Raw genomic sequence first — 21,586 nt, 5'->3', positions numbered from 1 at the left:
GTTTGCATGTTCTCCCCGTGTCTGCGTGGGTTTACTCCGGGTGCTCCGGCTTCCTCCCACAGTCCAAAGACATGCAAGTGAGGTGAATTGGAGATACAAAAATTGTCCAAGACCGTGTTGGATATAACCTTGTCTGAACTGATGAATCTTGTGTAATGAGTAACTACCGTTCCTGTCATGGATGTAACCAAAGTGTAAAACATGACGTTAAAATCCTAATAAACAAACAAACAAACAAACAAACCTACTGTCCCAACTTTTTTGGAACTGGCAACAAATAAAGTTTGACAGAAACACGACAATAACAACAAACCAGCTGCTATATTAACAGTGAATTTATTTAACCTAAACCTAAATTAGACTGGAATGTAATAATACGTGAATAAATGACCAAACTTTAATAAAAGCTGTGATTATTTTGGGAATTTTATTCCAACTTTTACTTTCTGCCAGTGAACAACATCTCGCGAGAGTTGGTGACCTCGACCTGCTATGGATACGGGAGATCTCGCGAGAACTGCGCCTCCTGTCTGGCCTTGTTGTGGAATTGTAAATAGACGGAGGAGGAGAACTCTGATTTCCTTCTGCCTGTCATGGCGAATCACTAAAGATTGTTTTTTTAGGCCGAATCTTTCCGAAGTGAGCGCTGTTTTCGTCTAAAAACCCGTGAGTGAAGATAACAGAGCGACATACTGCGGTGGTTTAGTGTTCTGTGAGGAAAGAAGAGTTGTTAGCTAGCAGCTAAGCTAGCGCTACTTTTTAACAGTGAGTGCCGTTATACTTGTTTACAAATCTTACAAACATCACGTGTTAATGACATCTCTTTAATTACATTCATGTAAACGTGTGGTAACTTATTTAATCTAATACATTTATGTACTGTTAGTGTTACTGTTTTGTTTGGGTCTGTAATGTATTCATGGGGATAGGCAATTTGGCAACACTCATCATATCGCGATATTTCAAGTTATTTTATATGACACGATACAAAGTATCGCGAGATTTCGGGTAAAATTGATAATCGGACTGTAAAACAAGTTTTGTCAGACACTGTCCACAGTCAAGCAGGCTTTACGTTACCATGGGCTTTTTAGTATTGTTTAGGTTACAGGAGACAGCGAGACTAATACCGGTTTATATATACTTAGTCTATATATTTTTGCCATTATAAATAATGTATGAATACTGGAGTTTTAATGATGACCAAGAAGGACTGCAGGCTGGCACACGTGAAGACCCCAGGCGCATCTCTGTGCCAACCATGGGCTGTATTCCTTTGCCGCGTCTCCATAGCAATTGAGCAATTCATGTATCTAAATCACTTCTAAAACAAAGCTCGTGCTCCAGAGTCCAGTCGGGTTGTTATTTACACCATGACAGCCGATGCATCCTATTGCTAGTAGTAGTTTCAGGCTCGTTTGTAGCTGTGCGGCTCATTCGTAAAGCTCTCGGTGAGGAGTTCTTGTGCTGACGTTTTATCAGAGCCACTTCTGTGGCGTCATGACTGAGCCGTTGTTGCTTCTAGACGCTTCTACTTTACAGTAACATCACTTACAGTTGATCTAGCAGGACAGAGGCTGGACTCTTTTTTTTAAAGATGTGACATAAGATAAAGATTATTGATACCCTTAGTGAAATGAACTTGTTGCAGCAGTATGAGAGAAGGGTGGTGAAGAACAGAAAGGAAAGACAAGTAAGAAAAATAACATAATATACAGATTTAAGAGCTGCCAGACAAATCGCACACATTTTAAAACAAGTCATGTACTATTATGTTTGCATGATTTTGCACTTCAGTCGCTTATAGATTGCTTTCTGTTCTTGATGAGGTGCTATTTTGGGAGGATCTATTCTCTGTTTTCCTCTTTAACCAGCTTTTGCAACTACAACAGATACTGTGGTTAGAAAAATCACATGTCTGAACCGCACTGACTGAAGCCCAGCACACACACACACACACACACACACACACACCCAGTCTGAGGTATTGGCTAATCTAATCAACTGCATGTGGTTTAAAGAGCTGGAATTTGTTCTTCAAATAGCTGCAGGTTAAAAACGTCTCCGGTTTTAAATCCCGAGTGGAGATGCAGATTAGTGCTACAGAGCGACGTCAGCGCTCCATTTCTCATCATGATTCATCGAAAAATCTGTGCAAATCCACAAATCTCACCCAAATATCTCACTAACATGGCTGGGCTGCAACAGCCACGGTTCTTTTTACTAACCAGCGCCGGACTTCTACAGAGATCCAAACACACACACACAGAAGAACGAGCTGTATTCAATAAACCGATCTGCATTTCTAATAGAATCTGAGGATTCCGGGTGGACATGCAGGTTATGAGATTATGCTTGTCAGAAACTGATCGTCTCTCAGTCATGGCGTGGTTGAGCCGTGAGTAATCAGCGTTTCGTAAGAGACGCCACTTTAAATCTGTAACCTTCATACCTTTCGTTTACCTTCAACTTTATAGAGAAGATAAGCTCGACAAGTTTACAGCGACGAATCTAAATGTAAACGATTCACAGAGCGTATAGAATTTCACACAGCGTAACGTATGGAACGCGGCAGTAACGTCAGATAAACGTGAACGTGGTGAGCAGAACCAGTTCAGCATCATGAGTGCAGATTTTTAATAGTAGCTCGTACGCTATACGGCCAAAAGTATTCGGACACCCGACCGGGAGCTTATCAAACGTCCTGTTTCAAAAACAAACCATACTAAGACGAAGTCTGTCTGTCTTTCTGTCTGTTTAACTATCTGTCTATCTATCTGTCTGTCTGTTTATCTATCTATCTTCCGTTTATCTATCTATCTGTATGTCTGTCTGTTTATCTGTCTGTCTGTTTCTGTCTGTCTGTTTATCTGTCTGTCTGTCTTTCTGTTTATTTGTCTATCTGTCTTTCAGTTTATCTATTTGTCTGTCTGTCTGTCTGTCTATCTATCTTATCTATCTGTCTATATGTCTGTATGTCTTTTTCTATCTGTTTGTCTGTCTGTCTTTCTGTTTATCTGTCTATCTGTCTGTCTGCCTGTCTATCTATCTATCTATCTATCTATCTATCTATCTATCTATCTATCTATCTATCTATCTATCTATCTATCTATCTATCTGTCTGTATGTCTTTTTCTATCTGTTTGTCTGTCTGTCTGTCTTTCTGTTTATCTATCTGTCTGTCTTTCTGTTTATCTATCTGTCTGTCTGCCTGCCTGTATGTGTTTATCTATCTGTCTGTCTGTTTATCTATCTGTCTATCCGTCTGTCTATGAGGACGTTCCTGTTTCAAATCCAGAACAGTGAAGTACAGAGACAGGATGATGACGAACAGCACTGTGTGTAAAATAATCCTTTAGTATCTTTACTGAAACGAGATTCACTAGTTCTCTCTTTTTCTTTCCCCTCTTCAGCCCTGCGGCGGTGCATCAGGATGGGGTGTGTTGGGTGTACGGAGGGCCGACTGAGGGCCGTGACCTTCGCCCTCGGCTTCATGCTGACTCTCTGTCCTGGACAAGCTTACATTTACGTCGTGAGTGTATAACTGAATATTAAAGATTACTGTTGCACCTTCTGACCACTGGTGGCGCTACAGAGCACAGTGCAGCAGGTCCTTGTAAACTGTGTCGCACGTGTCTTGTGCACAGGAATGAGACCTAGACACACACAAGCCTAAAATGTGGGACACCCCTGGTCAAATGACACATTGTTATTACTGATTATTAAATGAATAAATGAAGGATTGTAGATTTCAGTCTCAAAAATAAATCTTTAATAAATATTATGATTTTAAAGATGACATTTGTATTATTTTGTTCCAGCACCTCAACAACTCGAACGCGGTGCTGCTGGACGATCTGTCGGCCCTGTTCGGCTCCGCTCTGCCCAGCGACGGCCTGAAGGTGAGGCGGCCGCTATAACACTCTGCATCAATTTGTTTCTGCTTCTCCGATTCCTTCAGTTTTTCAGCTGCTTCCTCTTCCTGTGTCTCAGGGGTATCTGGTGGAGTCTCGCCCTCAGAACGCCTGCACTCCCATCGACCTGGCTCCGGTCCCCCCGACCTCCTCGGATCCTAACAGCACCATGGGATGCATCGTTCTGATCCGCCGCTACGACTGCAACTTCGACATCAAGGTTCACACACACACACACCAGATATGCACTGGCATGCACATTTTCTGGGGTGGGTTTTATGTTTTGGCTGATGCTGATGCTCCGTTACTGACATCATCCAGCTGTTTTAAGTAATGGAAAAGTAATGCCATGATGTTTTTGCCCTCTTGTGTAGGTGCTGCACGCCCAGCAGGCTGGGTACATCGCTGCCATCGTCTACAACGTCTTCTCTGACGACCTGCTACACATGAACTACAGCAATGGTAAGACACACACGTTTACATCACATAAATGTTTGGTGACGGAGCCCTTGCTCATTATAATCATTATTTATTCCCTCGGATGTCTGAAAACCTCGAAATCTCTCTACACAGATTCTCAGATCCCTTAAAATGCTCCTACTGAGGCGCTTTAATTCTGAGTGATGATCTGACTGAATAACGAGGAATCTCACAGGCCCATAGTGTGTGTTTTCTTTTATTTAAAACCTCTGTGTGTGTGTGTGTGCAGAAACTATAGCGGATGCGATCACAATCCCCTCTGTGTTCACCAGCTACTACGCCTCCAAGGTCTTCCACAGTTTGGTCATACCAGAGAAAGGGTAACGCACTCGCACCCACCAATCATCAGCATTTCATGTGATTAGTCAGTCAGATGTTCTAGTAAGAGTCGAGCTGCAGGGGTTCACGCCGGGTTTCTTTCTGCAGGGCGTACGTGATTCTGAAGGCCGATTTTAACTTCCCCATCACCTACTACCTGATCCCCTTCACTGGAGTGGTGGGTCTGGTCATCATCGTCATGGTTGTGATACTGGTGAGTGAATGAATGTGACATCAAAGCCATTCATGAGCAGTTTGTAGGGTTATGATGCGTGTCTGTGGGAATTTGTACCTATTCAGTATTATTTGTGTGGCCACTGAGGTTCCTTTGGACCAGACGTGTCAAACCAAACCGTGTCTTTAATGGACCCTCAAAATCGGTTGCAAGCCAAAAAAGAAGGGTCGCGGAGAAAAATAATAATAATTAAATGAACTTGTACATGAACGCCCCCTTGTGGAGGCTTTATGTTACATCCTGAAGACCAACAGAGAGCGTAAGATGCATTGTTTGTGCTGCCTGGGACATAATGTCCTGGGTCACCCCATCCAACCTTTCCTCCTCAGACACGCCCACTTGTGTCTGTCGGATGCCCTGCCAGGTCGGTAGCACTCCTCATGAGGCACCCTGAATGAAGGGATTGTTACTGTAACTTGGCATCGAGCGGTCAGCAGGGTGATACAGGTGTTGAAATAACAGAATAGCGGCGACTTCCTGCTGTTTCAGTCGTAATCTGTGTTTATATTTCAGTTCCATGTTCTATTTTTAAACGCCGTGGTAAATTTGCTTGGTCATTGTGTGTGTGTGTGTGTGTGTGTAGGTTGTGCGCTGTGTGCAGTACAGGAAGAGGCAGAGGAAGTACAGACTGACTAAAGAAGAGCTGAAGAAAATCCCCATTCACAAATTCACTAAAGGTCAGAAACGTTTAGTTTTTTTTAATGTATTTTACCCTCTTTTTTCTCCCAATTTAGCGTAGTGGATCCTCTGCTGAGGACCCCGACGTTGTCCAAGGAGGGTGTGTATTCACCTTACACACACTCTTTCCGATGTGTGTGCAGTCCACCAATCCCCTATTATCACGTACTTTGGTGGATTTGCGCACGAGAGCCACGCCCTGATCTCTGCGCTCCTCCACTTTTTGTACTTTCTGTTTCTTACACAGCCTTTATAACCCCACCCCTCAGTCCGGTCTTACCCACCCAGCAGACTGGAAGCCAATTTGGTCTGCTGCAGGCATTAACCAGCAAAGTTGCGATTCGAACCCGGGAGCTCAGAATCTCTGCGCGGGTTTGCCAACGGATTATCCTGCTGCCCCTACCGACCCTTTAAGACGTTTTTCCGTCACGGTAGCAGCGCCTACGGTTAAGACGGGTAACACTGGGCGCCGAGATCTTGAACTCCTCGGTTCTAAACTGTGGCGCCATCTAGCGGGCATAATTGGTAACAGACACGGTTCTGCCAGGGAGGGATGACCGGAGTATGTGGGTGGGGTCTTCAAACGCTGTGTAAGGACCCTGATTGGCAGATAGAGGCGCCTGTGCGGAGTGCACGGGTGGAAAAGGGTTCCGCTAAGGGCTGTGCGCGGGTCGGAGGAGGCGTGAGCAGCGATATACCCACCTCGACTGTAACCAGGGATCCCATGCATATGCATAACACTGGCGGTGCCAACTGACCTGTCCCTCTGTGTCTTCCTGTCAGGTGATACGTACGACGTGTGCGCGATCTGTCTGGACGAATATGAAGAAGGAGAAAAGCTGCGAGTGCTGCCGTGTTCACATGGTAATGAAATCTGTGTGTATTATTTAATCTGGGTGTTAAAGTTATAGTGTGAGATCCCTGACCGTGTGTGTGTGTGTGTGTGTGTGTGTTTCAGCCTATCACTGCAAGTGTGTGGATCCATGGCTGACCCAGACCAAGAAAACCTGTCCGGTGTGTAAGCAGCACGTCACGCGCTCCAACCCCGAATATTCGGACTCGTCCGACTCCGAGGAAGAGGCGGGTCCTCAGGGGGGCGTCGAGGGAGAGGCCGGGGCTTCGGGCGGGGGGAACTCGGAGCGCACGCCCCTGCTGCACCAGTCACCCCCGTCGTCCGGCACTTACGACTCCACGGTCGCCACGCTGACCACCTCGGCGCAGTGCCTCGCCCACTCGCCACAACAGGATTCGCCGCTGCTCGAGTCTAAAGGGTACTACTCACCCGACGAGGACACGGAGGAGACCGAGGAGGAGGAGCAGGAGGAGGAGGAGGACGACAGGGAGGACGACACGACACAGCTGATCACCCGGGGAGCCGTCGGGGTGTGAGCAGTGCATTATGGGAGGATGGATCGTCCTGATTGTTTTTTTTTTGGGTTTCTCTTTGTTTTTATTGATTATTTTGGGGCGGTTTGAATAGAGTAGCGTGCTAGAGGCGATCGATGATGCAGAGAAGGGGTCACCTCATTAAAACCTCGTTAATTTCCTCTAAAGAGAATCAGATTTGTTTGAAGCGGATCGATCGCCTGATTGATTAAATACACTCCCGTAAAAATCAGAACCTAAATAAATAAAAAAACCACTTTTTTTTCCGATGCTCTGCAGACTCGATTCTAACGGATTCGAGCAGATTTTGAGCTCAGCAGAGTCCGTCTACGTCTGGCCTGCGTCATTCTAATGCATCTCAGTGCAGGCGAAGTTTCTGTCGTATCGCTTTACACTATTACAACTCCTGTCAATCCTCCTGTACATTAATAATTTACATAATTAAGTTCTAGACAGATATAGTTAGAACTGTAGCTATAGAATTGAAGCTAGGTTATAAACTGACGCCCCGTTGAGGATAATTCGGAATCGTTTGGCTTCTTTTGTGCACGGCGTGGAGAGGATAGGATGCGTGTGCTTTAGCATGGTTATATGTTTTTTTTTTTTATATAAATATATATACATACATACATACATTCAAACGTTTTGTTGTTTTGTTTTGTTATTTTCGAGGCATCGCAGGCCACGACGCAGCGATACTGTGCAATACGAACCCGCCGCCACTTTGTTCCCGGGTTCCTCTTTTCGATTTGTGCTTTGATTCCCGTAGCGGTTAGAACAGCTCCCGGAACTTTCCTCTCCCCGTCTGTTTTGTATCTCTCTGTTTTCGTTTAGGGGGGTTGGGGGTCACTCGTACCTTAACCGACTGTATAAATATTCGGGGTTTGTTCTGTTTCTCTTGTTCTTCTCAGATCTTCACTGCATTGTATAAAAATCGGTTTGAACTCGTTTCTCCTGCATTTCAGCACCGTTCCTTACACACTTCAGTCTAAATTCAGGGCGGTTGTAGCCTAGTGGTTAGGGTAGTGGGCTAGTAAGCAGAAGGTCGCTGGTTCAAACCCCACCACAACTACCAGGTTGCCACTTTTGGGCCTCCTTGGCCCTTTCTGTCGGGCCCCTTCAGTCGAAAGCGACCATGAAATATCTCAATTAAGGCATTAAAGTGAATGAAATAGTGATGGAGTTCTGTGTGTGAGCCTTGCATCAGACCATACATTCTGGAGTGTGTCGATTTCTCCCAGTTTGGGACTGGGAAGGGGGGCAGGTACAATATAAGGCGTATTTAGTATCTGGATGCATTTGGCGTCTACACACCCTTCGTCCAGTAGCATTCGGATATCCGGACCTTATGGACAGTGGTAGCCTAGTTGGTAAGAGATCTGGACTATCAATTAAAAGGTTAAGAGTTTGAATCCCAGCTCTGCCATGCAGCCACTGTTGGGCCCTTGAGCAAGGCCCTTAACCCTCTTTTCTCAGGGGCCAAACAAGCTGGGATATGCGAAGAAAGAATTTTATTGTACTGTAAGGCGTTCTATTCAATTCTACACACCAATCCGCACTGATACTGATGCTGAACGCTACCACTGCACCAGTAGTAATAGTGATAGAGTAGCTGCGATCAGGGTGTGCAAACAGCAGTACTGGAATGCAGGGTGTTTGTATTTAATAAGGAACAATGTCTGATGTCTTTAGGTCTATTTAAACACACTTGTTCTATTCCGGATTGTGCTTGATTTAACTGTGTGTGTGTGTGTGTGTGTGTGAAATCATCTGAAAACTGAAACTAGACGACGGCGATGATTCTGTTCGTCTTTCACCTCTAATTTTTTGTATTTAATATTTTAATAACACTATAATCCAGTCTTTTACGATTAGGGACCAGTGACGTTTCAGCTTTTGACCCTCGGTAACGTACCGGCGCTCACATTAACTGTCGCATTTTTACTTTCGTGCCATGAAATGGATTTAATTTGTTTATAGCGCTGAGCTGAAGCCTGGATTCACTCAGATCTTCAACAGAACGTCCTGCAGGACATCAGAGAAATAAAAACACCTCCTGGATTTTACTGAAACTTTAATCGTTTATTTTCTGCTGCTGTTTAGACTTTAATACTTTATAACGTTCGACTGATTCCAGTTTTCGCAGCGACTCTGAACTGCTTTAACCAAAAAGAAGAGACGCGCCGTGTTCTTCACCTGCTCTGTGTTTAAGGTTTTGATCAAATATATTCATTTTAACGTTTAACATTGTGTTTGGAAATGAATTGACAGGATTTTGATTAATTAAACTCCACTTGAAAACTGTAAGGTCGTTAAAAACCGCCTTGTTTTTCAGGCAGTTTTCAGTTTGTTTTTAAGCATTTTTGCCCAAAGCTGCAGTTTTGTCTGTTGTTTTGTTTTTTCTTATTAAATAAGTTCCCATAATCAGTAACAAGTTCCAGAACAACATGTTCTTATTATTTTATATATTATTATTTATTTTTATTGTTTTCTTCCAATACACTAAATGGACAAAAGTATTGGGACACCCTTTCTTTTTTTTCTATTTTATTAATGCGATTTTCTCCCAATTTATCATGGTCAGTTTGTCTTCTGCTGCTGGTGGATCCCTGGTTGCAGGTGAGGAGGGTATATCGCTGCTCACGCCTCCTCTGACCCACACGCAGCCCTTAGTGGAACCCTTTTCCACCCATGCATTCTGCACAGGCGCCTCTATCTGCTAATTAGGGTCCTTATACAGCGTTTGAAGACCCCACTCACATAGTCCGGTCTGTGACAGAGACTGCCAATTATGCCCACTAGATGGCGCCCAGCTGATCAGTGGCAACACCGATGTTCGAACCGAGGAGTTCAGAGTCTCGGTGCTGGTGTGCTAGCGGAATATCCCACTGCGCCCCCTTGGCACCAGGATGCCCTTTCTGATTACTGAATTACTGTTTCAGTCACTAACAGGTAATAAATCAGTCATATAAGAGAAATGATATGCTTCTGACTTTGCAGCAACAGTTTGGGGAAGGTCCTGTACTGTTGAAGCACAACATGAAGAAAAGCTCCAGTGTCCTGCATTGAGCCCTGAGCTTAATCCAACTCAACAGCTCTGGGATGAACCGGAACATCAACTGAGCTTCAGTACCCAGCCATACAAATACTGTCATCTTTTGATTGATTGATTGTGCACAAATTCCCACAGACACACTTTAAATTCCTGTGACGAGTCTTTTATTAGGAGTTGGTTTTGGGACGTCCAAATACTTTTGGTCACGTAGTGTAGTGTAGATTTTTTTAGGTTTGATTCTTCACTCACTGTGGGTTTTATTAGCGTCTAATAACTTTATCAGTAAATTTCCTTACATTTACATTTTAAATGTTTCATGTTTACAGATTAAATCACTTAATAAATAAATAAAACCTGAAATTATGATGCTTTTTATTTATTTTAATTTTTATTAAATGTAATACAGACGACTATAATATGAGCGCAGAATTTAATGTGCGCTTATTTATTTATTTATTTGTTTACTTAATTATTTATTTAATTAATTAATTTCAGTTCCAGGAAGTCGAGTGGAAAATAAAAATAGAAATTAACTTTTATAATTAATTAATTAATTTTGCAATTGATTTTGAAGGGACTGAATAATAAGTTAGATTCTTTTTCATTTTTAATTATTTATTTATTTATCTATTTTAATGTTTTATTGTTTCAATTTTAATCGGTTCCTCAATCAAACACACCGATGAGCCAAAATGATTAGGAACACTCGACTCTGACCTGCCGGGACTCGTGGACTCCACAAGACATCTGAAGGAGATCTGAGGGATCTGGTACCTTGACGTTACCAGCAGGAGGTGGATTCATTCTTTTGTGAAGTCCTTTTAAAGGATGTTGGAGTGTATCTGTGGGACTTTGTGCCCATTTAGTCAAAACATGAATTTCTGATGTGAGGGGATGTTGAATGAGGACGTCTGGCTTGCGGTCGATGGGGATGAGACCACAGAAGTTCATTCATTCATTTGTTTTTTTGTTTTACCATTACTGTATCCTGGTCAGGGTTGCAGTGGGTTGCCAGTCCTTTGTCCTGGTCAGGATTGCAGTGGGTGCAATTCACTGGACGAAGAGTAGGTAGCACCCTGGACAGGTTGCCACTCCATCACAGGTCAAGCACACACACACACACACACACACATTGTAATTTCTAGTAATTTCAGTTGTCCTGACTGCACATCATTGGTCTGTGGGAGGAAACCGGAGCACCCGGAGGAAACCCACACAGAAAGAACCCTGGCCGTCCGGCTGGGGAAGCAAACCCAGGACCTTCTTGCTGTGAGGTGACAGCACTACCCACTGCGCCACCCCACAGGAAAAGTTAAAGCATGTATTTAATTGAATATAATGAATTTCCGATTGTTTGGAGGGGTGCACACTTGGCGCTGTATATTTCGGCTGGCACTCGCACCCCAGCGCTCGCTCACATTCTGAGGGGTTTTGATTTTAGCAGCTGTGTGTTTGAGTCTAATTTTATCCTCGACCTTAAGCTCGTCTGGGTCGAATTTATCTGCCCTTTCTGTCGGCCGTCACCTTTAGATTCACGTTACTGCCTGCACGTTCACACTTGACCTTTAACCTTCTCCTGCCTTTTATCCACAGCGTGAGGAATTCCAGTATGCACGTTAGCGCATCCGGATCGATCCAGCACGGTTCCGGCCGCATTGATTGTGTGAATCATTTTTATTATTATAATGTTTTGATCAGTTCTGCAGTGTATCAAAAGTTTTCAGACACTCCGGTGGCGTCTGGTCGGTGTTCACGCCGCAGGCCGCTCTGATCTCTGACCTTTCCAGCATGAGGCTGGTTTAGGGAGGGTCCATGTCGAGGTGACATATCCATTTATGACTGACGTTTAGGAGCGCCTTAAAATAGGAGGCGCGGGAGCAGGAGGCGCACTCAGCCGGAGCCGTCCAGCTAGAGACACACACACACAGACACACTCAGGTGAGACTTTACTGCAGCGTGTGTTCATATGATTATGATTCATGTGTGTTTGTGTGTTTTGTGTTACTAATATTTAGGTTGTCACTATAATTGAGGACAGATTTTAAATTAAATATTTATTAGTTGGTTTGAAACTAAACATGTTTTGCCAGAAATATAAAGACAGCAACTTGACAGCAAATTTTACACTGTCACAAGTTCTAAAATGTTGTTTACCTTTGCGTCAGCACCTCTTAATTCCTCACCAGGGATTACGATTGATCACAGTTGACTTCTCTGTGCCCCTACAAACAGGGCTAGTTTGAATGCACCATGAGACTAAGCAACAGGCGCTATAATATGAATACCTCTGAGGTTCTGAAGTGTATCGTAGATGTTGCATGGAGCCTAACAGTTATCTATAAGTACAGAGTACATGGAACAGTTGTCGCTTTGCCAAAGTCGGGAAGAATAAGACCCAAACTGTCACCTCATGATTGTATGTAATCCAAGAACCACCAAAGATAAACTGGACGCTGCTGGAACTTGGGTGTCGCTGATTTTTGAGCTGGCAGCTCTGAACACGTGTCGGTGTAAAGCTTGCTTGACTGTGTCAAGTGAAAAACGACCTGGTCCTGAGGTCTTTCAGCTGATCAGATCTGCTGCATTTAATACATGAAATATCAGCTCGGCATCTCAAAGATCCTTCACCCTTTCGTGCGCATGTCAGGGGGTGGTTTTAATGTTTTGGCTCGTTGGTGTACAGTCTTGTGTTTGGACTCACATGGTCAAAAGTATGTGGACACCAGACCATGAGTCTGTCGGGCATCTCATTCCAAAGCTGTGAGCGTTCATATAAAGTCTCTACCTTTACTGCAGCACCAGCTCTATTCCTCTGGGAAGGCTTTTACAAGATTTTGGAGTGTGTCTGTGGGACTTTGTGTCCATTCATTTAAACGCTTGCTTGACTGTGCCAAGAAACAAAGTGTGAATAAGTGGAATGTTAAAAGGGAAACTTCTGGTTGATTTGTATTTTGGATCCACATCACCATGAAATTCATACTAAAAGATATTTTTAAAAGCGCAGCTCCAAAATATGTGGACGCCTCAGGTAGATATTAATGCTCAGCTGTTTCAGGGACACCCAGCGCTAACAGAGTATATGGAGAAATTCTTAGGTTTGACCTCGACTGTCTTCGTCTTTGTGTCCAACATTAATGCCTTAAATCACAAAGTCTTTTTACATTTAGAATGTGCACAAATTCCCACAGACACAGTTCAAAATCTTGCTGAAAGCCATCCCAGCAGGGTGGAAACAGTTAAAGCAACTTTGTATTTATGTCTACAGCTTTAGTATGGAATGTCTGACACATAACATTCACTGTACGGCCAAAAGTATTCGGACGCCTGACCGTGCGCTTGTCCCGGACGTCCCGTTTCAAAACAAACTGCATTAAAACAGAGTGACCTTTATGTGACCTGTTCAGCTAGAACAACAGCCGCTCTTTTGAGAGGTGTGTCTGTGGGAATTTGTGCTCGTTCAGTGAAAAGATGTCAGCATTTGTACAGCCGGGCACTGATTGATCAGTCAGTGTTCCGGTTCGTCCCAGAGCTGTTGAGTGGTGCTGAGGTCACGGCTATGTGCTTTACTTCATGTCTTCTGGAACAGGAAAGGACCTTCCTTAAACTGTTACTGCAAAGATGGAAACGTGATTTCCTGTATATGATTGATTTATTACACCTGTTAGTGACTGATGTGGCTGAAACACGTGACATTAATAATTAGACCTGGCATCTTCAAATCTCTGGATATTATTATTATTATTATTATTATTATTATAGGGTGCGTCTCTGGGTTCCCTCGGTCCAGACAGCAGTTGTAAGGTCGGACACTGATGTATGTTGAGCAGGGACGTTAGGGTCAACCATTCCATCAGCTGATCCGTACTGGTTTTACTGGGAGCGTGTGGAGAGGAAATACCTCTGCATGTGTGTGTCGTGCTATTCTCAGTCTTCAGCTGAGAGCAGGACGGGATTTTAAATGTCAAGGGCTCGATCTGAGTCCAGAAGGAGGGATGAGAGATGGAAGGAAACAGATGATGAACTTTAGACGAGGTGAAACACAAACCTGAATATAAACGCCGTGTGTGAACGAGGACGTTCCTCACCCTCGCTCCAGAGAAGGGTCACAGTGGGTGCAATTCACTAGGCACACACACACACACACACACACACAGCTAGCAGTTTTGAATCTCCAGTTAGCCTGACTACATGCAGGACTGTAGGAGGAAACCGGAGCACCCGGAGTAAACCCACACAGACACAGGGCGAATCAGATTGCTCCACCTTAATATCAGCAGCTATTACACTATCGTTGCTCAGTGGTTCGGTGGGTAGCACTGTCGCCTCACAGCGAAAAGGTCCTGGGTTCGATTCCCAGGTGGGGCGGTCCGGGTCCTTTCTGTGTGGAGTTTGCATGTTCTCCCCGTGTCTGTGTGGGTTTCCTCCCATAGTCCAAGTGGTAGTAATGAATGAATGAATGACTATATTAACATCTACTATGATAAGAAACTATTACATTGGCTTTGTTGGCATTCACCAGAGCAGCTTGTTTGTTTACATCCCTTTGCATTTTAATGAAAAACTCTAAGGTGAACAGTTATTTTGGCCTCATAATGAACTTACTTACAGTAGATACAGGAGTGTTGTTGGGAAGAATCTGAGCTAATCAGCAGTGTACAGATTCAGCAGGAGAGCTGAGGAGCGTCAACTGAGGTACTAAAGAGGCCAGTACGATTAAAAGGGGGCGTGTGATGATCCGGCTCTCCAGGAATTGGCTATGACTAGATTAGGAGATAAAATGTATTGAATAAATAACTGAAAACGTTGGATGATTTTATTAACTAGTTCTTATTAATAATAATGAAGCTATTATTGATTAATGATACACAATAATTTCTTTAACATTTACTGTGTAGAATTTATTATTAAATAATTAGCGGATTATTTAAATTAAACGTATAAATAAACAGGATTAATGCCGGACGAGGCTCGGCGAGGTCCTTCAGCACGGATTCCAGCCACATGCCTCCTGTGTCACGGCTATTTATAAACCCGATCACGTTCCACTTTTACTGGCCAATCAGAACCCTGAGCATGCACCAGCTGACCAATCAGAGAGTGGGAGATCCGGTCTGTACAAGAGAACTGTGAGGAGGACAGAGAGGTTTCAGGAGGATGAGAGGGACGGGAGTGGTGTTGCACAGATTGACCCATGCAGGTTCAGTTTTGATGTCGGTTTGAACCAGTGACCTCGAGGTCGTGTCACTGTGGTGAATCTAAATACGTTCTGTCCTTCTGTCCCTCAGCTCGGTCTGCAGCCAGAATGTCCATCAAGAAGATCCACGCTCGTGAGATCCTCGACTCCAGAGGAAACCCCACAGTGGAGGTCGACCTCTACACTGAAAAAGGTACTCGCACGCCCCACTCGCACCCCCCTCCCCAAAACTCACTCGGTTATTAAAAACAAGCCACCCTGGAAGAAGTATTCGCCCCCCGCCTGATTGCCTCCACTGTGGCATATTACTGTACAAGGGGGATTCGGGTGGAAACACTCTTCATAAAGCATCATTTCTAATTTATTTGGAGAGAAAGGTTCTCCAACACCTATATCACCTAGCGACTAAATAATGGCCCTATAGTGCTGGGGTGGCACAGAGGTAAAACACACCAAGGGTTAAAGGCCTTGCTTAGGGGTTCAACATTGGGACAGTTGTAGCCTAGAGGTTGAGGTACTGATCTAGTTAATCTAGTTAATCTCAATTGCTTAGACTCCATACTGTCACTGTACTGTAAGTCGCTTTGGATAAATGCCGTAACTGTAAACGTAAACAGTGGCAACTTGGCGGTGGTGGGGCTGGAACCAACAACCTTCTGATTCCTGCACTACATCTTCTACCTCTGGGGGACACTAACCATGTGGTGTATTGTAGACAACCAGCTACATCGTCAGCGCTTTGGGAAGACATTTTTCTCCCGATTTAGTCGTATCCGATTCCCCGGTTGCATTTCGCTTCCTCTGTACTGCTCCAGACCGCCACTCCTGACCGAACACGGACCGCTTCTTTTCACCTGCACCGGGTGGGTTCATACGGCGATCCGTATCACGCACGGAGAGTCACGATCAGCCAGCAGAGGGCGTAACTGCAGCGGTTATGAGGAATCCTCGTCCTCACTCTTTTATCCTTTTGTTTAAGCGTGTTTACATTTTTCTTGATATTAAATATAAGAGGTGATGGGCTCTGTAGCGCCCCCGTGTGTTTGTGTGTCTCAGGTCGTTTCAGAGCCGCCGTCCCCAGCGGAGCCTCCACAGGAGTCCATGAAGCTCTGGAGCTCAGAGATGGAGACAAATCCCGCTACCTGGGCAAAGGTGAGGAACCCACCCGACACCTCTCGAACACCCTGGAGTTTTTGGGGCCCCTCATGGTGACTGTGTGCGCTATACGGTGATTATAACATGCGTGTGTGTGTGTGTGTGTTTATAGGTGTGACCAAAGCTGTTGATCATATTAATAAGGACATCGTACCCAAGCTGCTGGAGCAAGTGAGTCCCTGTATCTGATCTTCCTCTCGTCCTCTCTCATCTTCTCTCTCGTCCTGTCTCACATCCTTTCTCCATCTCATGTCATCTCTCACATCCTCCTTCTCTCTCATCCCCTTTCTCTCTCTCTCTCTCTCACATCCTTTCGATGTCTCTCGTCCTCTCCCTTGTCCGCTCTGTCTCTGGTCCTCTCTCTGTCTCACATCCTCTCTCGTCTTCTCGTTCATCCTTTTTCTCTCTCGTCCTCTTCCTCTCTCTCATTTCCTCTGTCTCTGTCTCTTTCACGTCCTCGTCCACGTCCACGTGATGTTTCTCGTCGTCTCTCATCTTCTTCCTCTCTGTTTCTCGTTCTCTCTCTCATCATCTTTCTCGCTCGTCCTGTTTCTCTTCCCCTCATATCCTCTCTTTGTTGCACTTCCTCTCTCTCTCTTGTTCTCTCTCATCCTGTCTCATCCTCTTTCCTTGTCTCTCTTCCTCGCTCACATATTTTCTCCATCTCTTGTCCTCCTCCTCTCTCTCACATCCTCTTGATGTCTCTCGTCTTCTCTCTTGTCCTCTCTGTCTCTTGTTCTCTCTCTCTTATCTCTTTCTCTCTCATCCTGTCTCGTCCTCTTCCCTTCTCTCTCATCCTCTTTTTCTCATTCTCGCCCCCGTCTCTCTCTCTCTCTCTTTCTCATTCATGCCAGTTTAATTCTCTCTCTTCTCCTCTTGTTTCTGTTATCAGAAGCTGAGTGTTGTTGACCAGGAGAAGATCGATAAGCTCATGCTGGAGCTCGACGGCACTGAGAACAAATGTGAGTGTGAGACACGAAACACAGACAGACATTATAAAGCAGAAGTATGTGGACGCCTGACTGTGAGCTTGTTTGACTAGCACACGCTGTAGGCTAGCATAATGAACCATATGCCCCGCCCACATACTTATGACCAAATATTATAGCTAACATGACCAGCTATGCTTATAATGCTAACAATAACGCTTGTCCTCATGTTGTGGTCGCTCCCTCTGTGACGTGTTTGTTCCGTTTGTTTCTTCGTAGCTAAGTTCGGTGCTAACGCTATCCTGGGTGTGTCTCTGGCGGTGTGTAAGGCCGGTGCCGCGGAGAAAGGCGTCCCCCTCTTCCGCCACATCGCCGACCTCGCCGGCCACGCTGACGTCATCCTGCCCGTCCCTGTAAGTTCCTGTTCTAATGCCCCGTCGCTAACAGGGGTATGGAGTTAACTTTAGGGAAGGACCTTTCCTGTTCCAGCATGACTGCATCTCAGACGTACACTCCTCTATCAACGCTATTTACATTGTCCCCCCCTTCTCTCAATTTAGTCATATCTGATTCCCGAATGTGAATTCGCTGGTGCTTGCACGACCCCCGATCTGATCTGAGAGTCGGATCACCACACGTCCCATCCGACACGTGTCCGCTTCTTTTCACCTGCCAGTGTTGGGCTCCTACACAGAGCTGTATGTCATATGGAGAGACACGCTAAGCTCCATTTGACCCCCCCCCCCAACTCGCACAGACCTTTCCTCCCTTAAACATAGCCAGTTTTTGTGTGTTTGTGTAGATGCCCGTCCAGGTCCCAATTTAGTCGTATCCAGTTCCTCTTCTGCTGCTGACACGCCCTCCCTTCAACACCTGAGCGCTCCACCGACCCCTTCTTATTGACCTGTACTTTGGTGGATTGGCGCTGATCTCCACGTTCCTCCACTTCTGTACTGGAACCTCGGGCTACTAACCAGGGTCCTTACACAGCGTCCAAGACCCCACCCACTTTTTAGTCCTGTCTTTTCCCACCCGGCAGACTATTGGCCGATTTTGTTTGCTGCACTGTCTGTACTGCCGATCGTGTCCACTAGGTGGTGCACTAAATAAACTTCACTTTTTCCTCTGCAGGCCTTCAACGTGATTAACGGTGGCTCTCACGCCGGGAACAAGCTGGCCATGCAGGAGTTCATGATCCTCCCTGTCGGGGCGGCTAACTTCCGCGAGGCCATGCGCATCGGCGCCGAGGTTTATCACAACCTGAAGGGCGTCATCAAGGCCAAATACGGCAAAGACGCCACCAACGTAGGAGACGAGGGCGGCTTCGCCCCCAACATCCTGGAGAACAACGAGGGTGAGTTTTGGGTTTAATTCGAGTTCTGGTTATTCTACATGGTGTGTGTGTGTGTATATTTTGTGTGATCGTATCTGTGTGTGTGTTCTCCAGCTCTGGAGCTGCTGAAGTCAGCCATCGAGAAGGCTGGATACACCGATAAGATCATTATCGGCATGGACGTGGCCGCCTCCGAGTTCTTCAGGAGCGGAAAATACGACCTGGACTTCAAATCCCCCGACGATCCGAAACGCCACATCAGCGGCGAGCAGCTGGGAGATCTGTACAAGAGCTTCATCAAGAACTACCCGGGTACGTCAGCACACCTTTACACCCACGTTACCGCCACGCAGAAACGTACCGCGTTAATCACCCGCTTCTCTTCACGATCCAGTCCAGTCCATCGAGGATCCTTTCGACCAGGATGACTGGGAGAACTGGACCAAGTTCACCGCCGCTGTGGACATCCAGATCGTCGGGGATGACCTGACTGTGACCAACCCAAAACGCATCCAGCAGGCCGTGGACAAGAAAGCCTGCAACTGCCTGCTGCTCAAAGTCAACCAGATTGGCAGCGTCACCGAGTCCATCCAGGCGTGAGTGTACACAGGGCCCCGAACATAAACACAGCCCCCGATGCAGTTCCGACCCAAACATGAGCACAGCCCCCTCATGGAGCTCCACAATACAATATACCTACACATGAACACAGCCTCCTCATGCAGCTCTGCGATACAGCTCTGCAATATGATTATACTCAAACATGAACACAGCCCCCTCATGCAGCTCTGCGATACAGCTCTGCAATATGATTATACCCAAACATGAACACAGCCCCCTCATGCAGCTCTGCAGTAGGGATTATTCAAAAATGAACACAGCCCCCTCATGCAGCTCCACACTATGATATACTCTTACTTCTGCCTCTGGTTATATGAAAACATAAACAGCCTATACATTGAAGTGTGTGTGTGTGTGTGTGTGTGTGTGTGTGTGTGTGTGTGTGTGCGTGCAGGTGTAAGCTGGCTCAGAAGAACGGATGGGGTGTGATGGTCAGTCATCGTTCCGGAGAGACTGAAGACACCTTCATCGCTGATCTGGTGGTGGGACTCTGCACAGGACAGGTACAGATTTTGGACAGAAACACATTCTGAATTAGAAAAAAACGTGGAAAAAATAAGAACATTAAAGTGGTTTTAGATTAAAACAGTATACAGTATAATTACCTGAATTTTACATTTCAGATTAAGACCGGCGCCCCCTGTAGGTCAGAGCGTTTGGCCAAATACAACCAGCTGATGAGGTCAGTCTCCTCTTTCATTTTGTTTCTGGACTTTTCTTCCATCCTCCGGTTCTGATTCTTTACTGTCTCTTTATTTTCTCTCCCAGAATCGAGGAGCAGTTGGGAGATAAAGCCAAATTTGCTGGCAAAGATTTCCGCCACCCCAAAATCTGAGCTGAGACGAGCTGAGACGAGCTGAGACGATCGATTCTCCTTCTGTCCTGAACATTCAGATTAAATGTTTTTATTCTGGATTTTTTATACTGAGGCTCCTCTGAGTCCTGCAGTTTCCTGGATTCAATTATTTTATTAAAATCACAAAATCGAAATAAACTTAATTTCCTCCACAAAATAAAATCGTCTTGTTTTTCATCCACTCATCTTCACTCACAGCTTCATCCTGATCCGGGGTTCTGATCTCTCACAGTGCCACACCCACACACCCACTCACTCACATGTCATTATTCACCCTCACCCAGGGGTCATTATGAACCGACAATCCACCTGCTGCATGTTGGGAGTATCTAAAGGAAACACACAGAGACCCGGGGAGAACATGCTAGACTTCACACTGACTGTAATGAGAGTAAGGCGGTGCTGTACGGTATCCACACAACCTGCAGCACCATCACATGACTCCAAAAACTTTTATTCTCTTTTGTTTTGTGTATTTTTTTTCTCTTTGTGCTTGTTTTAGTCTTTTTAGTCAGATTTTCACCTATTTTTATGTTTTTTATTTCTCATTTATTTCTCTTTCTTTTTTCTTTTCTCTGTCCTCCTCTTTCTCCTTTTTCTTTTCTTGTTTCTCTTTTTTTCTCATTTCTCTTTCTTTTTGTTTCTCTTTTTCTTTTCTTGATTCTTTTCCAGTTTTTCATTCTTTTCAACCTCATGGTTGGTGAGCAGGCTCCAACCCTTACAATTAAACAGATTTTGTTAGAATGTCCTAGAATTCCAGTCGTCAGAGACGACTTTTATAGGGTTGAGAACATGAAAGACTTGTTCGAGAAGATTCCTCCAGTTAAAATTCTGAACATTTTAGACAGACTTGATACAAACCAAAAGATCTGAACAAATAATGATGTACAGTTTCAATATCCATCTATAAATATAGCCTTTATGTCACTGATATGGCAAAAAATCTGTCTTTTCTCATTTCTCTTTATTATTTTTTGTTCCTTGTTGCTCTTTTCTCATTTCCTGTTTCTCATTCTTTTCTTGTTTCTCTTTTTTTCTCATGTTTGTTTTTTCATTTCTTGATTCTTTTCCTGTTTTTCTTTCTTTTCTTGTGTCTCTTTGTTTTGTTTTTCTTTTTTCTCTTTCTCTTTTCTCGTTGTCCCCTCATTCTTCTTTCCTTTCTAGTTTCCCTCCAGAGCTTCCTCCAAACTCTGTCAAACTCCCCCTGGATGGAGCTCCAGTCTGTTACAGGACATCATTTTCTTGCACATTTTCCTGATCACGCAAACTCGGAGCCACTTTTAAGCAGCAAATCCACCTCACGCATGTTTTTTGGGAACTACAAAGAAACCAAAGTACCTACAGGAACGTGGCTCCTGGGTTCTTGGGTTCAGTCTTTATTCTCAATCTGTGTAAAAAGTTTGGCATGTTCTTTTTCTGTCTGTACAGATTT

General features: G+C 44.8%; 2 protein-coding genes across 2 annotated transcripts; both read left to right on the top strand.

The window, feature by feature from the left end:
• Nucleotides 1-536: 536 nt before the first annotated feature.
• rnf167 (ring finger protein 167) lies at nt 537-10,426 on the top strand. The gene is made up of 10 exons (XM_062988544.1): nt 537-765; nt 3,414-3,532; nt 3,822-3,902; nt 3,994-4,134; nt 4,289-4,376; nt 4,624-4,714; nt 4,821-4,926; nt 5,531-5,624; nt 6,409-6,489; nt 6,584-10,426. The coding sequence occupies exons 2-10, from the start codon at nt 3,434-3,436 to the stop codon at nt 7,012-7,014; spliced, it is 1,212 nt and encodes a 403-aa protein (XP_062844614.1). The 5' UTR covers nt 537-765; nt 3,414-3,433; the 3' UTR covers nt 7,015-10,426.
• Nucleotides 10,427-11,923: 1,497 nt separating this feature from the next.
• LOC134303126 (beta-enolase) lies at nt 11,924-20,316 on the top strand. The gene is made up of 12 exons (XM_062988434.1): nt 11,924-12,004; nt 15,352-15,453; nt 16,317-16,412; nt 16,528-16,586; nt 17,308-17,377; nt 17,624-17,757; nt 18,476-18,698; nt 18,792-18,989; nt 19,072-19,273; nt 19,693-19,801; nt 19,922-19,980; nt 20,067-20,316. The coding sequence occupies exons 2-12, from the start codon at nt 15,369-15,371 to the stop codon at nt 20,131-20,133; spliced, it is 1,302 nt and encodes a 433-aa protein (XP_062844504.1). The 5' UTR covers nt 11,924-12,004; nt 15,352-15,368; the 3' UTR covers nt 20,134-20,316.
• Nucleotides 20,317-21,586: the final 1,270 nt, after the last annotated feature.

The sequence above is a fragment of the Trichomycterus rosablanca genome, chromosome 26, assembly GCF_030014385.1.
Source record: "Trichomycterus rosablanca isolate fTriRos1 chromosome 26, fTriRos1.hap1, whole genome shotgun sequence".
In the NCBI taxonomy this organism is placed as follows: Eukaryota; Metazoa; Chordata; class Actinopteri; order Siluriformes; family Trichomycteridae; genus Trichomycterus; species Trichomycterus rosablanca.
This window is presented reverse-complemented; position numbering and strand designations above follow the sequence as displayed.

Bases quoted from the DNA above. Each gene is read 5' to 3' on its own strand.
- LOC134303126 (XM_062988434.1), top strand. From the start codon at position 15,369: ATGTCCATCAAGAAGATCCACGCTCGTGAGATCCTCGACTCCAGAGGA. The intron at 16,413-16,527 runs GTGAGGAACCCA...GTGTGTTTATAG, and splicing joins ATCCCGCTACCTGGGCAAAG to GTGTGACCAAAGCTGTTGAT. The intron at 17,378-17,623 runs GTGAGTGTGAGA...GTTTCTTCGTAG, and splicing joins CGACGGCACTGAGAACAAAT to CTAAGTTCGGTGCTAACGCT.
- rnf167 (XM_062988544.1), top strand. From the start codon at position 3,434: ATGGGGTGTGTTGGGTGTACGGAGGGCCGACTGAGGGCCGTGACCTTC. The intron at 4,715-4,820 runs GTAACGCACTCG...TTCTTTCTGCAG, and splicing joins TTGGTCATACCAGAGAAAGG to GGCGTACGTGATTCTGAAGG. The intron at 6,490-6,583 runs GTAATGAAATCT...TGTGTGTTTCAG, and splicing joins AGTGCTGCCGTGTTCACATG to CCTATCACTGCAAGTGTGTG.